Source organism: Leuciscus leuciscus, assembly GCF_965113295.1.
Source record: "Leuciscus leuciscus genome assembly, contig: HAP1_SCAFFOLD_179, whole genome shotgun sequence".
Classification (NCBI taxonomy): Eukaryota; Metazoa; Chordata; class Actinopteri; order Cypriniformes; family Leuciscidae; genus Leuciscus; species Leuciscus leuciscus.
In genome coordinates, this window is record NW_028118509.1 from 52,354 (window position 1) to 68,098 (window position 15,745).

The 15,745-nt window shown below is 38.4% G+C and overlaps 1 protein-coding gene across 2 annotated transcripts in view; it reads left to right on the plus strand.

The window, feature by feature from the left end:
• LOC309491375 (uncharacterized protein) overlaps positions 1–15,745 on the plus strand; it is a 45,232-nt gene that overhangs the window by 21,352 nt on the left and 8,135 nt on the right. Inside the window, exons 4-9 of one of the 2 annotated variants that reach the window (XM_082190404.1) lie at positions 427–744; positions 826–1,161; positions 1,653–1,742; positions 2,096–2,158; positions 15,407–15,454; positions 15,600–15,680. In XM_082190404.1, the coding sequence (XP_082046530.1) occupies positions 427–744; positions 826–1,161; positions 1,653–1,742; positions 2,096–2,158; positions 15,407–15,454; positions 15,600–15,680 (936 nt within the window). Of the gene's footprint in view, positions 1–426; positions 745–825; positions 1,162–1,652; positions 1,743–2,095; positions 2,159–5,745; positions 6,308–15,406; positions 15,455–15,599; positions 15,681–15,745 lie in introns of those variants that run through there. The other variant, XM_082190405.1, reaches the window with a different exon arrangement.

The window sequence follows — 15,745 nt, forward strand, 5'->3', positions numbered from 1 at the left end:
AGCACAATGTGTGATTGGGTAAATCTCTTTTCAGTCTAGAACACTCTTTTTCTCTCTTTTTTCTTGTAACTTCTCTTTATTGGTAGCCACTAGCCAGTGTTGCCTGCTGGGTTACATCAGTGTATTTTCTACGGTTGAAGAGGAGGATCAACTAATCTTGTGCCGTCCAGTAATGTTTAGGAGAAAGCTGAAATCAAAAGTTCAAGATATGATGATATTACATTATTAAATATTAAGTCAGGGTATTTCTTATTCTTTCTTAAAGAGGCGTTTCATTTGCTATCATAAATGTTTATGATAGCATTAACTATCAAACACCGGAAAAAAGACTGTATGATTTGAATCTTCTGCTTTTTTATGCTGGTATGTTTTATGTTTTTTCATTTATTAATATCATAATGATCACTGATATATGCTGTGTTTCAGGTATCAGTGGAGTGGATGATGATCATGTGTTCATCAGTTCTGGTGAAAATGTGCGTCTGTCCTGTAATAATGCTCTTTCTGACTGCAAATCTAAAACTACATGGATCTACAACAGACATTCAGCAGGAGTTGAACTGATTGCTGGAGGGATAAAGAAAAAAGACACAGAGAAACATGAGAGACTGAGTCTGGAGTCTGACTGCTCTCTGAACATCAAGAACGTCACAGTAGAAGATTATGGATTATACAGATGCAGACAATATGTGAATGACAGACAACAAGGACCTGATGCACGTGTTTATCTGAATGTTCTTCATGGTAAGTTTATGATTAAGTTTATGAGTATTTATTAAACTCAGATGATGATTGAAGAGTCTGTGATTTGTGTCTTGTGTTCAGTTTCAGTATCGTCATCATCATCTTCATCCTCACAGACTGAGATCAGTCCAGGCCACTCTGTGACTCTCTCCTGTCAGTTGTATTCAGATACTGGACTCTCCTGTGATTATTGGGTTCGTTCTGAGGGAGTTGAGCTGTTGTGGGTGAATCAGGCTGGTGTTGATCTGAAGACAGACTCCAGATATCAGATATTATCATCATCAGATTATTATCGCTGTATCATCATCACTCTGACTACAACACTCCAGGATGAAGATAACAACAGAGAGTGGAGATGTCGGCTTACTCACAGAAATGAACTCAAGACCTCAGTCAGATACACTGTCAAGTATTCAGGTGAGAAAACACTCTTTTCTGACAGATTTGTCAAAACTTTCACACACTGGCTCTACTCTTTCTGATGGCTTCATACGTTTGACAATTGTAAAATATTAGTGGTCAAAGTCATAAACTGCATAAAAATCCTTATAATTCCCAATATTGACCTCCTATGGGTCATACTAGGCTAAAATAGACTCTTCTGATTTATGCAATATTTCATGTATGACCCATGAGGGACGTCAATATTGGGAATTATAAGGATTTGTATGCAGTTTGAGGAATTCTAAGGCTTAATAATGTCATTGATTCAGGAAAGCTGAAGGTTTATGGGAAGCAGCTCACTGTGTTTCACTCTCATATAAACCAGGAATAAATGATACAGTAACATCTCTCTTCTCAACTACTGCCACTGTAAGCTGTGATGATTGAACACAAACTGCATGTCATGATCAATATGAAAATATGATGTTAATGTCCTGATGCGTCTGAACATTCATCTTCTGCAGCTCCAGTCGCTTCAACAACACTGACTCCAGTCAGAAGCTCAAACTCTGAGAAGACATCAAGCCGAACTACAGCAGCAGCTTCTACACAAGGTTCATGATCACATGATCACTGTCACACATCATCAGTCTCTCGCTTCAGTGGTTTGCACTGGCTCTCACAGACTGCTTTATCATCACACATATTATCATCAAAAAAAGCTCTTTAATCAGATTTGTCAGTGAGTTTTGATAAATATGACAGGTCATGTACAGTCTGTTGTCTGATGCAAAATAATCATACAGCTAGTGTAACTCACTATTTATTAAACACAACTCATCCCATGTTAGTATGTCATCCCAGGAGCGTCACACTGATACGGAGCTGCTCTAGACTACTGCATTTTGTAAAAGAAATGCCTTGACATTGTGTAATCATATTTATATTTCCATCTTGTTTTTAATAGTTGTAACATCAACTACAGCAACAACACTGATTCCAGACAACACAGTCAACTCTCTGATTCCAGGTGTGTATGAACGAACTACACACTTAAAAAAAACTGTGAAATTTACGGTAAAAAACCGGCAGCTGTGGTTCCCAGTACTTTACCATAAAAAATACAGTAGTAACCTTTTAGTTTTCACGGGACAACCCTTATATTTCATAAACCGATAAACGTTATCATTCAATTTCACTAAAGTATTAAAATCTGCTTTATACCTTTGTAATATACTGATTACTACCATAATAATAATGCAGGTGGTAAAAAAAAAAGCACATGATGATTTAAAGTACACCATTCGTTTTCCACAAACTGAGGCACATGTTAATATAAAGAAGGTGCACAGTGTGATACACACAAATACAAAACACAATCATGGTGACACACACATGACTCCAAATAATGCCATAAACATTCATTAAACAATATATGATGTAATATAAACCCCAAATGTACATAACTGATAACAAAAACTAAGAAGAAACATAATTATTTAAATGAAATAACATAAAATGTGAAGTGTCACGCAGGGAATTCTGGGAATGTCAATTTAGAGAAACAACAAGAACAGAAAAAAAGAGAAGCGACGAGAGCAGAAACACAAGAACTACAACTGACTTCAGCCACAGCCTAAGATGAAATCAACTGAAGAGAAAAGAAGACATTAAATCTGTGAAGATCTCAGCAGAGGAGGATTAAACAACTCCACAAACAGCATTACCAGCTTCACTTATTACTAACCAGAATGACTTTATTTCTGTCAGACGTCTACAGTTATGTTTGAGAATTAACAGAGGTTTAGATGTTGATGATTTATTGTTTCATTTGTAGTCATGATGGTGATCAGTATTTGCTTTCGTTGGGCTCTTGACAATTTACTTTCTAACATTAGATTTTCTCTGTCTGCTGTAACTCTGTGTTTATACACGTTGGTTATGGCTGGGAAATCAGAGAGAGAAAATGAATCATGTGATGTTGATTATGTGTTGATGATGGCAATCATCATGTAGTGGTTTGATTCACTGAGCTTTTTTAGAGTCTTTTCTTTGATTATGGGTTATTAATTGCTGTTGCAGTACATCAGTGTTGTGATAATCAGAAGTATTTTTAAAACATTGTGCACAATAAAGGTTTGAACTACTGTATCTTTCAGACACACACAGACATCAAGAATCAGCATATGAGTCTCAACAACGGTGATGATAAAAGCGCAGTGCACTTGATGGGAGCCTTCAATCAAAACTCATCAATATCTCCCAGCATGCATTGCAGCATGAATAAATTATGCTGAATTGCTTCAGTATTTTCTTTTATTATTATATCTGATTTTATTTTTGCTGTTGTTTTTGTTGCAACTTTTTAGTAGCTTGTTTTGTGATGTTCAGAGTTTTATCTGATTATTTTGTTGATTTGTCACCGTTGTTCAGATCCATACGCTGATTCTTGATGTCTGTGTTGGTCTAAATCATACAGTAGTTTAAAACTTTTTTTATGCACCATGTATTTTAAAGTTCTTCAGAATATCTGTTTGTCACTGCTGGCTGGCATGCGGTGGGGTCACAGAGCTATTATACTGACATACATCAAAAATGTGAAAAATATTAGTATTAAACATTTCTCATACAATGAAAGATAAGACTCTTTATGAGATCAGTGAATCAGGCCACTACATGACGATTATGCAATCATTAACCTGCCAACATCACCTGATCACTTTTTCTCTCTGATTTTCATGCCATAATGAACGTGTTTTATAAACACACAGTTAAAGCAGACAGAGAATATCTAAAGATAGAAAGTCAAGGGTCAAGAGCACAACTACAGCAAACATTAATCTCCATAATGGTAACTTCAAACTTTATTATTTTCAATAAAACATCAGCGTCTAAACCTCTGGTAATTCTCAATAATAACTTTTATGACAAATTGGTTAGTAATACAATATTTTTTAAATTACAGGAAACCACAGAAGGCAATTATTATTATAATTTTTTTTTTACCATAACGTCCCCTTGGAATTATAAGGTTCTATCTGACATTTTTGTCAAAATTGAGTTATTCACATATTCTTATTCTGTGACAACTTATTGACATTATGTTTTTTTTTTAAGTTGTGTACATTTTGGGACTTTTTATTGAAAAACAAAAAGGTTCTATCTACAAAGTCGAACTCTAACTTGGCTCTATAAGGTTCTATCTGCGTGAGCCAATCAGCACTTTGAATGCAGAGAAGAGGACCAATCAAAAAATTAGTCATAGAGAGTATAAATCTGTGTTTTAAAAAATGAGTCACAGAGAGTATTATAGTTCTGTGTTTTAAAGGGATAGTTCACCCAAAAATGGAAATTCTGTCATAATTTACTCACCCTCAAGTTGTTTCAAACCTGTATGAATTTCTTTTTTCTGCTGAACACAAAATAAGATATTTTGAAAAATTTTGGTAACCAAACAGTTGATGGACCCCAATGACTTCCATAGTAGGAAAAAAAAATACTATGGAAGTCAATGGGGTCCATCAACTGTTTGGTTACCAAAATTTTTCAAAATATCTTATTTTGTGTTCAGCAGAAAAAAGAAATTCATACAGGTTTGGAACAACTTGAGGGTGAGTAAATTATGACAGAATTTTAATTTTTGGGTGAACTATCCCTTTAAAAAATGAGTCCGACATTTTTTGTGATTATATAGTCAGTGAATCATTTTTCAATGATTATTAACTATGAATTAATTTGCTGAAGCATGTCTGTTTTCTTGCAGTTTTTAAAGTCTTAAAATGTCTTAATTTTTACAATATTAAGCCTTAAAGGTCAAATAGTCAACAATTTAATTGATGGGGTCTTAATTACAACAATAAACATTAGCATGTTATTTCTGCCATACTGATGTCTAGAGAGAAAGCCATTTTACCTGGCCCACTTTAGGTGGAATAAAGTCCTGCTCAGATGTATTACAGTAGCTGCTTTCGGTCTAAACAAAAGAAAGATTAAAGTAACAATTTCTGCAATAATGTGTTTAATTACCCACCAAATTGGTATCAAAAATTAACATCTGCACTGGACAAAATATTTAGACCTACCTTGCTTAATTTGAAATGTCCTAAATACATGGAAGTGCTAAAAATATGAAATAAATGTCATAGAAAGGATAAAATTTTACTTTCTAACACATGTTGAGATATTGTTACAACATTAATAATTTTATATTTAGTGTTCAAATAATGTTTTAGCAGATAGAACCTTATAATTCTAAGCGAAAAGTGTTTTTGTAGAATTAGAAGGTTCTATCTGCATTTGACCCATTCCAAAAATCCCCATTTACAAATTTGAGAGGATTTTGATATTGTATATTTAGAATACATTTAGGGTCCCTGTTATTTTCATGTTTGAAAGAAACTTGTTCCCCATATAAATTTTCCTATATGTAATGCAAAAACTTTGAAGCTCAATATCTCAAAACTGCTCAGAACGCAGATAGAACCTTATAATTCCAAGGGGACGACAAACTGAAGTTTAATGCCATAAAACCTAAAATATTATGTTACGTTGCTAAATGGCCACGGTTACCTGCTGCTGAGTGCGGTTATTTCTATCTGTTTTTAATTTCCTATACAGATCACGTGAGGTCCCGCCGGCTGTGATTGTGGGCGGGGCAACTGCTTTAAAGACGCCCAGTCTGGAGACCGGGGGCTCTCTCTCACTTCCCATCTGCTCCTGGTAGCTCAAGCTCCGACGCGTGCTCGGCCTGCTGCTTCCTTTGTACTTGTTTAGAGCTTGGTTCAATGTTGGTTTCACAAGCACGATCCCGATATGGGATTATTGTTTGTTAGTTTATTGTATTTATTTTACAGCTGGTGGTAATTGGTGATGGGTTTTTGCATATTATTTAGTATAGATTAGTGGAGAGCAGGAGAAAGAGGACCCGGAAGACTCACACAAACTCTGTCTTTTGTTTTGAACGGGAGGCAGGCAAGTTTCATCCGCTTTGAAGAATAGTGTGGGTCAGGGTTTTCTTTTGTTTTTGTTATGTTTATTTTTGCCACCATGCTTTGCGTACGCTAAGGCGTATCACTTAATTAAAATTATTTATTTACACTGTCATCGAATCTCTGTGGTCTTTTATATGTTATGTCGATCCATAAATAATTTGATGGGTTCGTAACATATAAATGGGGGCTCGTCCGCGCATTAGTTTGCTGTGATCGCCTTTTGTTAATTATGCCGTGGATTTTCGGTGACTTTTCGTTAGTGTATTTAATTTTTTTTCGTTTAGGGTGGACCTATTCTTATTTAACGCAATGTTTAATTTAGATGCCTTTATTCTCGCTCCTTCACAGGAGGTTTTCTTAACTGCTACGCGTGATGACCTTGTTAGAATTGCTGGCCACTATAAACTTGAGGTGAGTGGTAACCCTTCCAAGGCTGAACTTCAGGATAGGCTTCTTGAAGGTTTGCGAGAACTTGGAGTATTTTTGAAAGTATCTCCGGATGCATCTACATTGCCTGAGGGTAAGCGTTTTCCTATTGAACCTCCACCTTCACCTAGTAAAGCAGCACTAGGGTTAAAACGTTTACAGTTAAGAGAGAAGGAAATTGAATGGGAACGCGAAAAAATTAGATTAGAGGCTGATAGACAGACAGTACGAGAACGGGAGAAGAGAGAACATGAATTTAGATTGAAAGATCTTGAGTTTGCGCAAGCATTACGTATTAAAGAGCTCGAGCTGAAGGCTCGTGAGGCTGGTGTTTCTGTTAGGCAAGATCAATTTGACATAACTCGTAACATTCGCCTTGTTCCTCCTTTTAATGAGAGCGAAGTTGATAAGTTTTTTGCACATTTCGAGCGCGTAGCAACAACATTTAAATGGCCCAAAGAAATTTGGACCATGACGTTACAGTGTGTTTTTACTGGGAAAGCGCAGGAAGCTTATTCCTCGTTAATTCTGGAAGACGCAGCAGATTACGAGAAAGTTAAACATGCTGTTTTGCGCATTTATGCTCTTGTGCCTGAGGCGTATCGACAGAAATTTCGCAATTATCATAAACCTGAAGCTCTTACACATGTCGAGTATGTTAGAGAAAAAGAAATGCTATTTGATCGCTGGCTTAGCTCGCAAGAAGTGACAACCTTTCAATCTCTTCGTGATTTGATTATTCTTGAAGATTTTAAAAACGGCCTTCCTCAAATAGTCGCTACCCATGTTAGTGAGCATCAGAATCTGACTCCGGCTCGTGCAGCTGTACTTGCGGATGAGTATGTACTCACACACAAGCGTGTTCCTTCTAATTTAAAATTTTCACAAAACGTTTCTAGTCATCCAAATGTGTCCAAGGTTTCTAGAGAAACCGTGCCTGTTTCTGGCCGCTCTTCAGACTGGCGTCCGTCGGGGTCTAACGTTACAGCTCCGACCTGCGCGTACTGTAAGAAACGTGGCCATGTTCTGGCAGAGTGTTATTCTCTGAAACGTAAAAATAAGGTAGCGAGTCAACCAGCTTCTGGTAGATCAGAGGTAGGGTTGTGTGTTTCGAACTTGCCTGTGAGTAGGGACGATACTGATAACCACAGTTTTGCGCCTTTTATAATGGATGGCTTTGTCTCTTTGCCCGGTGAACGCTCAAAAATTCCTGTAAAAATTCTGCGTGACACTGGCGCTTCACAGAGCTTTATCGTACAAGATGTGTTGCCTTTTAGTGAGAAGACTTTTACTGGGGATAGTATTCTTGTACGTGGATTTGAAATGGGTTATGTTAATGTCCCTCTGCATGAGATTTCTCTTATGTCTGAATTGGTCACTGGCAAAGTTACCGTGGGCGTACGCCCTTCTCTGCCTGTTGAAAATGTAGCTGTGCTGCTTGGTAACGATTTGTGTGGTGGAAAAGTTTTGCCTTGCCCAATAGTGTCTCATGCATTTCCAAAATCATGTACCGATGACCTGTCAATTAATTTCCCTGAGGTTTTTACCTCTAGCGTGGTTACTCGTGCGATGGCGAAGAAAGAAAAAAAAGATGAAATTGAGGATCAACTTGATCTTAGTGATACTTTTATTGCTCGACCTTCACTCTCTAGCGATAGTGATTTGTCTTTGAATTCTGCTTCACTGTCGTTTTCCTCTGATGTTTCTAATTTATCTATGAGTCGAGAGCAGCTTATCAAGGAACAGAAAATTGACCCATCTCTGTCTTCTCTTCTTTCAGAAGCTATGTCTGAAGAAGACATTGAGCATTCGCCGCACGGCTATTTTTTACGAGATGGTGTCTTAATGCGCAAGTGGAGACCTCTTATGGCCTCAGCGCAAGATGAGTGGAGAGTTCTCTTTCAAATTGTAGTCCCAATTTCTTTTCGTGATAACGTTTTGAGTATAGCTCATGACCATCACTTCGCGGGTCATCTTGGCGTAAATAAGACTACTGACAGGATTTTACGCCATTTTTTCTGGCCAGGTATTAAAAGGGATGTCGTGAGATACTGCCGAACATGTCATCTATGTCAGGTCACTGGTAAACCTAACCAGGTGATTCCGCCTGCGCCTTTACAGCCGATTCCGGTTACGTCTGAGCCGTTTGAACACGTTATACTAGACTGTGTTGGCCCATTGCCTCGAACAAAATCTGGGAATCAGTGGTTACTCACCATAATGTGTAGCTTGACTCGTTTTCCAGAGGCCATACCGCTCCGTAAAATCACAGCTCCTGTCATTATTAAAGCCCTGATGGGTTTCTTCTCTGTTTTTGGCCTTCCGAAAACCATTCAGACCGACCGCGGTACTAATTTTATGTCCCGTGCGTTTGAGCAAGCTATGCGTCAGCTCGCTGTCCATCATGTTACCTCCAGCCCGTACCGTCCACAGACTCAAGGTGCACTTGAGATGTTCCATCAAACTTTGAAAAGTATGCTTAAGTGTTTCTGCCTCGAGTTCCAGCGTGATTGGGATGAAGGTGTACCGCTTACTCTCTTTGCTGTACGCGAGGTGGTACAGGAGAGTTTGGGTTTTAGCCCCTCAGAGCTGGTTTTCGGACACACGGTTCGTGGACCTTTAAAGCTGTTGAAAGAGTCGTGGCTCGCCGAGCCTAAAGAGTGTTCCAGTTTGACTGATTATGTGTCCAACATGCGTAATAGGCTCAGCCGTGCATGTCAGTTGGCCAGAGACAATTTAGGTCTTTGTCAGAAGAGAATGAAACAGAGGTTTGATCAGAAGGCTGTTTCCCGAAGTTTCAGTCCTGGTGATAAAGTTCTTGTGCTGATTCCGGGGATGGGTTCCGCTTTACATGCTCGTTATAGTGGACCATATCGCGTTGCTCGTAGAATGAATGATTTGAATTATGTCATCTCTACTCCAGATCGAAGGAGAAAGACCACACTGTGTCACATTAACCGATTAAAATTGTACTGTGATCGAGGAGAAGATTCAATCTCGGAACTTACCCCGCCTTGCACTTCCACTGTCCGTGAAAATGCTTGCGCAACTAAATCGGCGCTGTCCAAGGCGCGTGGTGCTGAAGTTGTTTCTTCACTGGCGGTTGTGGGACAAGGAGAAAATGCGTCTCTGTCAGTACAACACGGTGTTGTGGCGAGTCCTCACCTTGAAGATGAGGGTCGTACTCCATCGATGGAGGTTATTGAAGGAAGAATGAAGAATTCTGAAGTTCTTAATGATTTAGATTTATTTTTGTCTAATTTATCAACATCAGAACGCAACGATTTAATCTCCTTGATTAAAAAAAATGAGAGTTTGTTTCCTGATGTGCCTCGTCGAACAACGGCAATTGAACATGACATTGATGTGGGGGTTACATGTCCAATTAAACAGCATCCGTATCGTACAAATCCACATAAAAGGTTGTTGTTTCAAAGTGAGGTAAAATTCATGTTGAAAAATGGCATTGCAGAAGCTAGTAATAGCCCATGGAGTTCGCCTTGTTTGCTGGTGCCAAAAAGTGATGGTTCCATGCGGTTTTGCACGGATTTTAGGAGGGTGAATGCCGTTACAAAACCTGATAGTTACCCATTACCACGTATTGACGATTGTGTTGATCGTTTGGGCTCAGCGGTATTTGTCAGTAAAATCGACCTATTAAAGGGTTACTGGCAAGTTCCGCTGACATTCCGTGCCAAAGAGATTTCAGCTTTTGTGACACCCGACCACTTCCTACAGTACACCGCCATGGCCTTCGGCCTTCGGAACGCTCCCGCCACCTTTCAAAGGCTTATCAACGGCGTTCTTGATGGTGTGCCTAATTGCGAGGCCTATTTAGACGATTTGGTCATTTATAGTGCCACCTGGCCTTCGCATATGGCCCATCTTTCTACTGTGTTTCGCAGGCTATCAGAAGCTAATTTAACCATCAATCTAGCTAAATGTGAGTTTGGCCAGGCCACCGTGGTGTATTTGGGTAAAGTGGTTGGCCGTGGGCAGGTGCGTCCTGTCCAGTCAAAAGTTGAGGCGATTTTGAATTATCCTCCTCCAACCACTCGTCGCGAACTCCGCCGTTTTCTGGGCATGGTAGGTTACTACCGGTCATTTTGCAAAAATTTCTCTGCTTTTGCCTCACCCCTCACTGATTTGCTCAGTTCAAAAGTGACCTTCGACTGGACTTCACGGAGTCAAGTGGCTTTCGAGTCCGTTAAAGCATTGCTGACTACTGCGCCTGTGTTGGTTGCTCCTGACTTTTCCCGGCCTTTTTCCCTCGCTGTTGATGCGAGCGACCTTGGAGCGGGGGCTGTTCTTTTGCAGCATGACGAGGAGGGTCTTGAACATCCTGTCTGTTTCTTCTCGCGCAAGTTTAACCGACATCAGCGTGCTTATTCGACCATAGAAAAGGAAGCCCTTGCTCTTGTGCTTGCCTTTCAGCACTTTGAGGTCTATGTCGGAGGTGCCGCATGTCCGGTTGTGGTTTACACCGACCACAACCCATTGGTTTTTCTCGATCGCATGCGCAATTCTAACCAGCGCTTAATGCGGTGGAGTTTGATTTTGCAAGGGTACAACTTGCAGATTAGGCACATCCGAGGACGCGACAATGTAGTTGCAGATGCATTGTCCCGTGCTTGAAGGAAAATATTGTAAATAAATTGTGCTTAAAAAAAAATGTGTATTGATTGCACCTTAATTTTTTTTTCTGTTTAGTTTAGCAGTTTTTTTTTTTCTTTCTGTTGAACATTAATGGTTTGTATATTTTATATTGTCATTTAAACAACAATTTATTTTCTTTAAGGGTGGGGGTGTTACGTTGCTAAATGGCCACGGTTACCTGCTGCTGAGTGCGGTTATTTCTATCTGTTTTTAATTTCCTATACAGATCACGTGAGGTCCCGCCGGCTGTGATTGTGGGCGGGGCAACTGCTTTAAAGACGCCCAGTCTGGAGACCGGGGGCTCTCTCTCACTTCCCATCTGCTCCTGGTAGCAGGCGGAGCACAAGCTCCGACGCGTGCTCGGCCTGCTGCTTCCTTTGTACTTGTTTAGAGCTTGGTTCAATGTTGGTTTCACAAGCACGATCCCGATATGGGATTATTGTTTGTTAGTTTATTGTATTTATTTTACAGCTGGTGGTAATTGGTGATGGGTTTTTGCATATTATTTAGTATAGATTAGTGGAGAGCAGGAGAAAGAGGACCCGGAAGACTCACACAAACTCTGTCTTTTGTTTTGAACGGGAGGCAGGCAAGTTTCATCCGCTTTGAAGAATAGTGTGGGTCAGGGTTTTCTTTTGTTTTTGTTATGTTTATTTTTGCCACCATGCTTTGCGTACGCTAAGGCGTATCACTTAATTAAAATTATTTATTTACACTGTCATCGAATCTCTGTGGTCTTTTATATGTTATGTCGATCCATAAATAATTTGATGGGTTCGTAACATATTACTACCGTATTTTTTTTACGGTAAAGCACTTGCAACCAGCTGACAGTTTTTTACCGTAAACTTTAGTTCAGTGCCGTAAAAACTAAAATATTTTTCCCGTAATCTTTAGATCACTGCCGTAAAACCTAAAATATTACTACCATATTTTTTACAGTAAATCGCTTGCAACCAGCTGCCAGTTTTTTACTGTAAACTTTAGTTCAATGCCGTAAAACATAAATATTTATACCGTATTTTTTACGGTAAAGTACTGGCAACCAGCTACCAGTTTTTTACCGTCATTTTTAGTTCAATGATGTAAAACTTTGTAAATTAGAAACAAAAAAAATGCTACCGTATTTATTACGGTAAGGTACGGTAAATGCAACGGTAAGTTTTTTTTTTACAGTGTACTTCCAAAATCTGTACATTTAACAGTATATTACTGTAAAATTACATGAAATGTCCCGTGAGAGCTATTACAGTTTTTCACTGTATATAGTAAGGGTACATACTGTTAAGCAATTAACATTTCTTTTCCGTTGCTTTTTTACAGTTTTTTGCCGTTAAAATTACGATTTTTTTTTACAGTGCAGCAGCAGCTTCTACACAAGGTTCATGATCACATGATCACTGGCACATACATCAACCTCGAAGGATTCCTCAATATTTGTGCATTTGAATGTTTTCATACAGGAAACATATGTTTTAGATGCCGTCAATAAATAGATATTCCACATTTCAATGTTTCTGCAAACTTAGAAATGCAAGTGTGCAAGAAACTTTTTTTTTTTTTTTTTTTTTTTTTTCCAAATCTCTTTATTCAATTTTAAACATGAAACAAGAACAAACAAAATCCCTCTACACATATAGAATACAGAAACATAACATCCTAAAAAAATAAAATATATATATATATATATATGATAATAATAATAATAATAATAATAAATAATAATAAAAAAATAAAAAATGTAATAATAAAAAAAAATAAAAATAATAATAATAATAAAAAATAATAAAAAAAAACACATTAATTATTAGCTGTGAGTAACGATCCGAGGACTACTGCCCAATCGTTTGCAGCAAAGACGCGGGACACTAAATTTATTCAGGATTATCTGGGAAGGTCAACTTCCCCACATATTCAAAAAAGGGATCCCACGTCTTTGAGAATTTAGCCTGGGAGCCCCTTAACAAATGTCTAATTTTTTCTAGTTTGGCGAAGTAAAGGACATCCCTAATCCAATGAAAGTACGATGGAGGTGTAGGAGACTTCCACTTCAAAAGTATCAAGCGCCTCGCTAACAAACTAACAAAGGCTATGAACATCTTGAGTTCCGCAGACAATGATATTGTAACCGGAGTTACCCCGAAAAGTGCAGTGACCGCATCAGGCACTAATCTCTTCCCTGTGACCTCACTCAAGGAATCAAAAATATTTTGCCAATAAGTTGTTAGGACTGGGCAAGACCAAAACATATGTATATGTGTTGCTGCTGCCTGGTGACATCGGTCACAAGTCGGGTCAATATTACTAAACATCTTAGAGAGCCTGGTCTTAGTCAGATGAGTACGGTGTACAATTTTACATTGGATGAGTCCATGTCTGGCACAAATTGAAGAGCGGTGCACTTTGTCGAGAACATTCCCCCACATATCGTCAGTGAACGCAATCCCCAGATCTTCCTCCCATAGCGCTTTAATTGACGACAAAGAAACCAATCTGAGTGAGTGAATCTGGGCATAAATGAATGAGATCATACCCTTCAAAGCAGGAGCTGGTTTTAAAAAAATATCTAGGGGTGTGTCAGAGGGTATAGAAGGAAACTGGGGGAACCTATGAAAAACAAAATTACGGATCTGCAAGTATCTAAAAAAGTGTTGTTTTGAGAGGGAGAATTTTTGGGACAACTGTTCAAATGAGGCGAAAGTGTTATCAATATAGAGATCCTTAAATGTTTTAATACCCTTATTGGACCAAACTTCAAATGCACGATCAATTAACGATGGAGGAAAGGAGTAATTAGCTGTTATTGGCGCCAAAATAGAATATGTTTGAAGACCAAAGGAACGTCTAAACTGATTCCAAATCTTCACAGTTGTCTTAATAATGACATTTTTTGTGTAACTTTTTATAGGTGATTTAACAGGCGAATGAGCCAAAGCTGAAAGTGAAACAGGCTTACAGGAAGAATGTTCCATTCCCAACCAGACTGACGATAATAATTGTGGACCAGAATGTAGCCAAAACTGAATTATTCTAAGATGAGCCGCCCAATAGTAAAACTTAAAGTTGGGTAAGGCCATACCTCCTAGCTTCTTCGGGCTCTGTAAATACTGTTTGCGCAATCTTGGTGGCTTCCCATTCCAAACAAAATCCGAAATAATGGCGTCTAATTTACGAAAGAAAATTTGTGGAAGGAAAATCGGAATACATTGAAACAAATATAAAAACCTGGGAAGAACATTCATCTTAATACTATTAATCCGAGCAGCTAGGGATAAGTTCAACACTGACCAACGGTTAAAACTGCTTTGTACCTGAGACAGAAGAGTAGTGAAATTAGCGCAATAAAGATCCTTGAACTTAGCAGTAACCTGAATCCCAAGATATTTTAACTTGTTTTGAGCAACTTTAAACGACAGGGTGTGAAGTGGATATTCATGTGCTGCTTTATTAAGAGGTAGAAGCTCACTCTTACTTAAATTTAACTTGTATCCAGAAATGGATCCAAATGAGCAAAGAACAGAGAGTGCCGCCGGAACTGACACAGAGAAGTCAGTAATAAATAAAAGAAGATCGTCAGCATATAGAGACACTCTCTGTTCCTGCCCACAACTCACAATACCTTTAATATGCGGGTCACCACGAAGCGCAATGGAAAGAGGCTCAATTGCCACAGCGAATAAAAGAGGACTTAAAGGACACCCTTGCCGCGTTGAACGATAAAGAGGAAAATAAGAAGACTGATTATTATTTGTTCTAACTGAAGCCAAAGGGGACGAGTATAAAAGCTTCACCCAAGAAATGAAATTTTCCTTAAAGCCGAATTTCTCCAAAGTATAAAATAAGTATGCCCATTCCACACGGTCGAAAGAAACTTATTTATAAAGGAGTTATAACATGAATATAACATGATATATTATGGTTATTATTAATATATAATATCATATTAACGTTAATATTTAATATGATATATTAAGGTTATAACATGAATATCTATGAATGAATAAAGCATCAAATAGATTTATTTTTGGTCAATGGCGATAGTCCTTCTCCTCCTGACACCTTGAGATTGAAGTAAGAAGATAATGATGACAGACTCATGCACATATTCATCATTTCTGTGATGTGAAGCTCAGGTATTATGTGATGATGATGTTGTGTATATGTGGCATTATGTGTTGAACTGAACTAACAGACGTGATCCACAGATCCAGGAGAAACTGAAGTCAGTGTGAATGCTGGATTATTATACAGAGGTACGACACGTTCATTTATACTGACAGCTTTATAACATTAAACTATCAGTCAGTCTGTAAAAGCTTCATCAATAACTGTTGATAGTTGAATACCCTTGACTTCAGTCATGTACAGTTTCTCTTCTTCCTCTCATGTTTCCTGCAGTGATTGTGATTATTGTTGAGATCGCAGTGTTTGCTGCTCCTACTGTGATTCTTCTTCAGATCATCTGTGCAAGAAGAGCTGGTGAGTTTTGAGCCGCACACAATCTGATGATTCACACTCATCTGATCTGGAACAATCTGCAATCA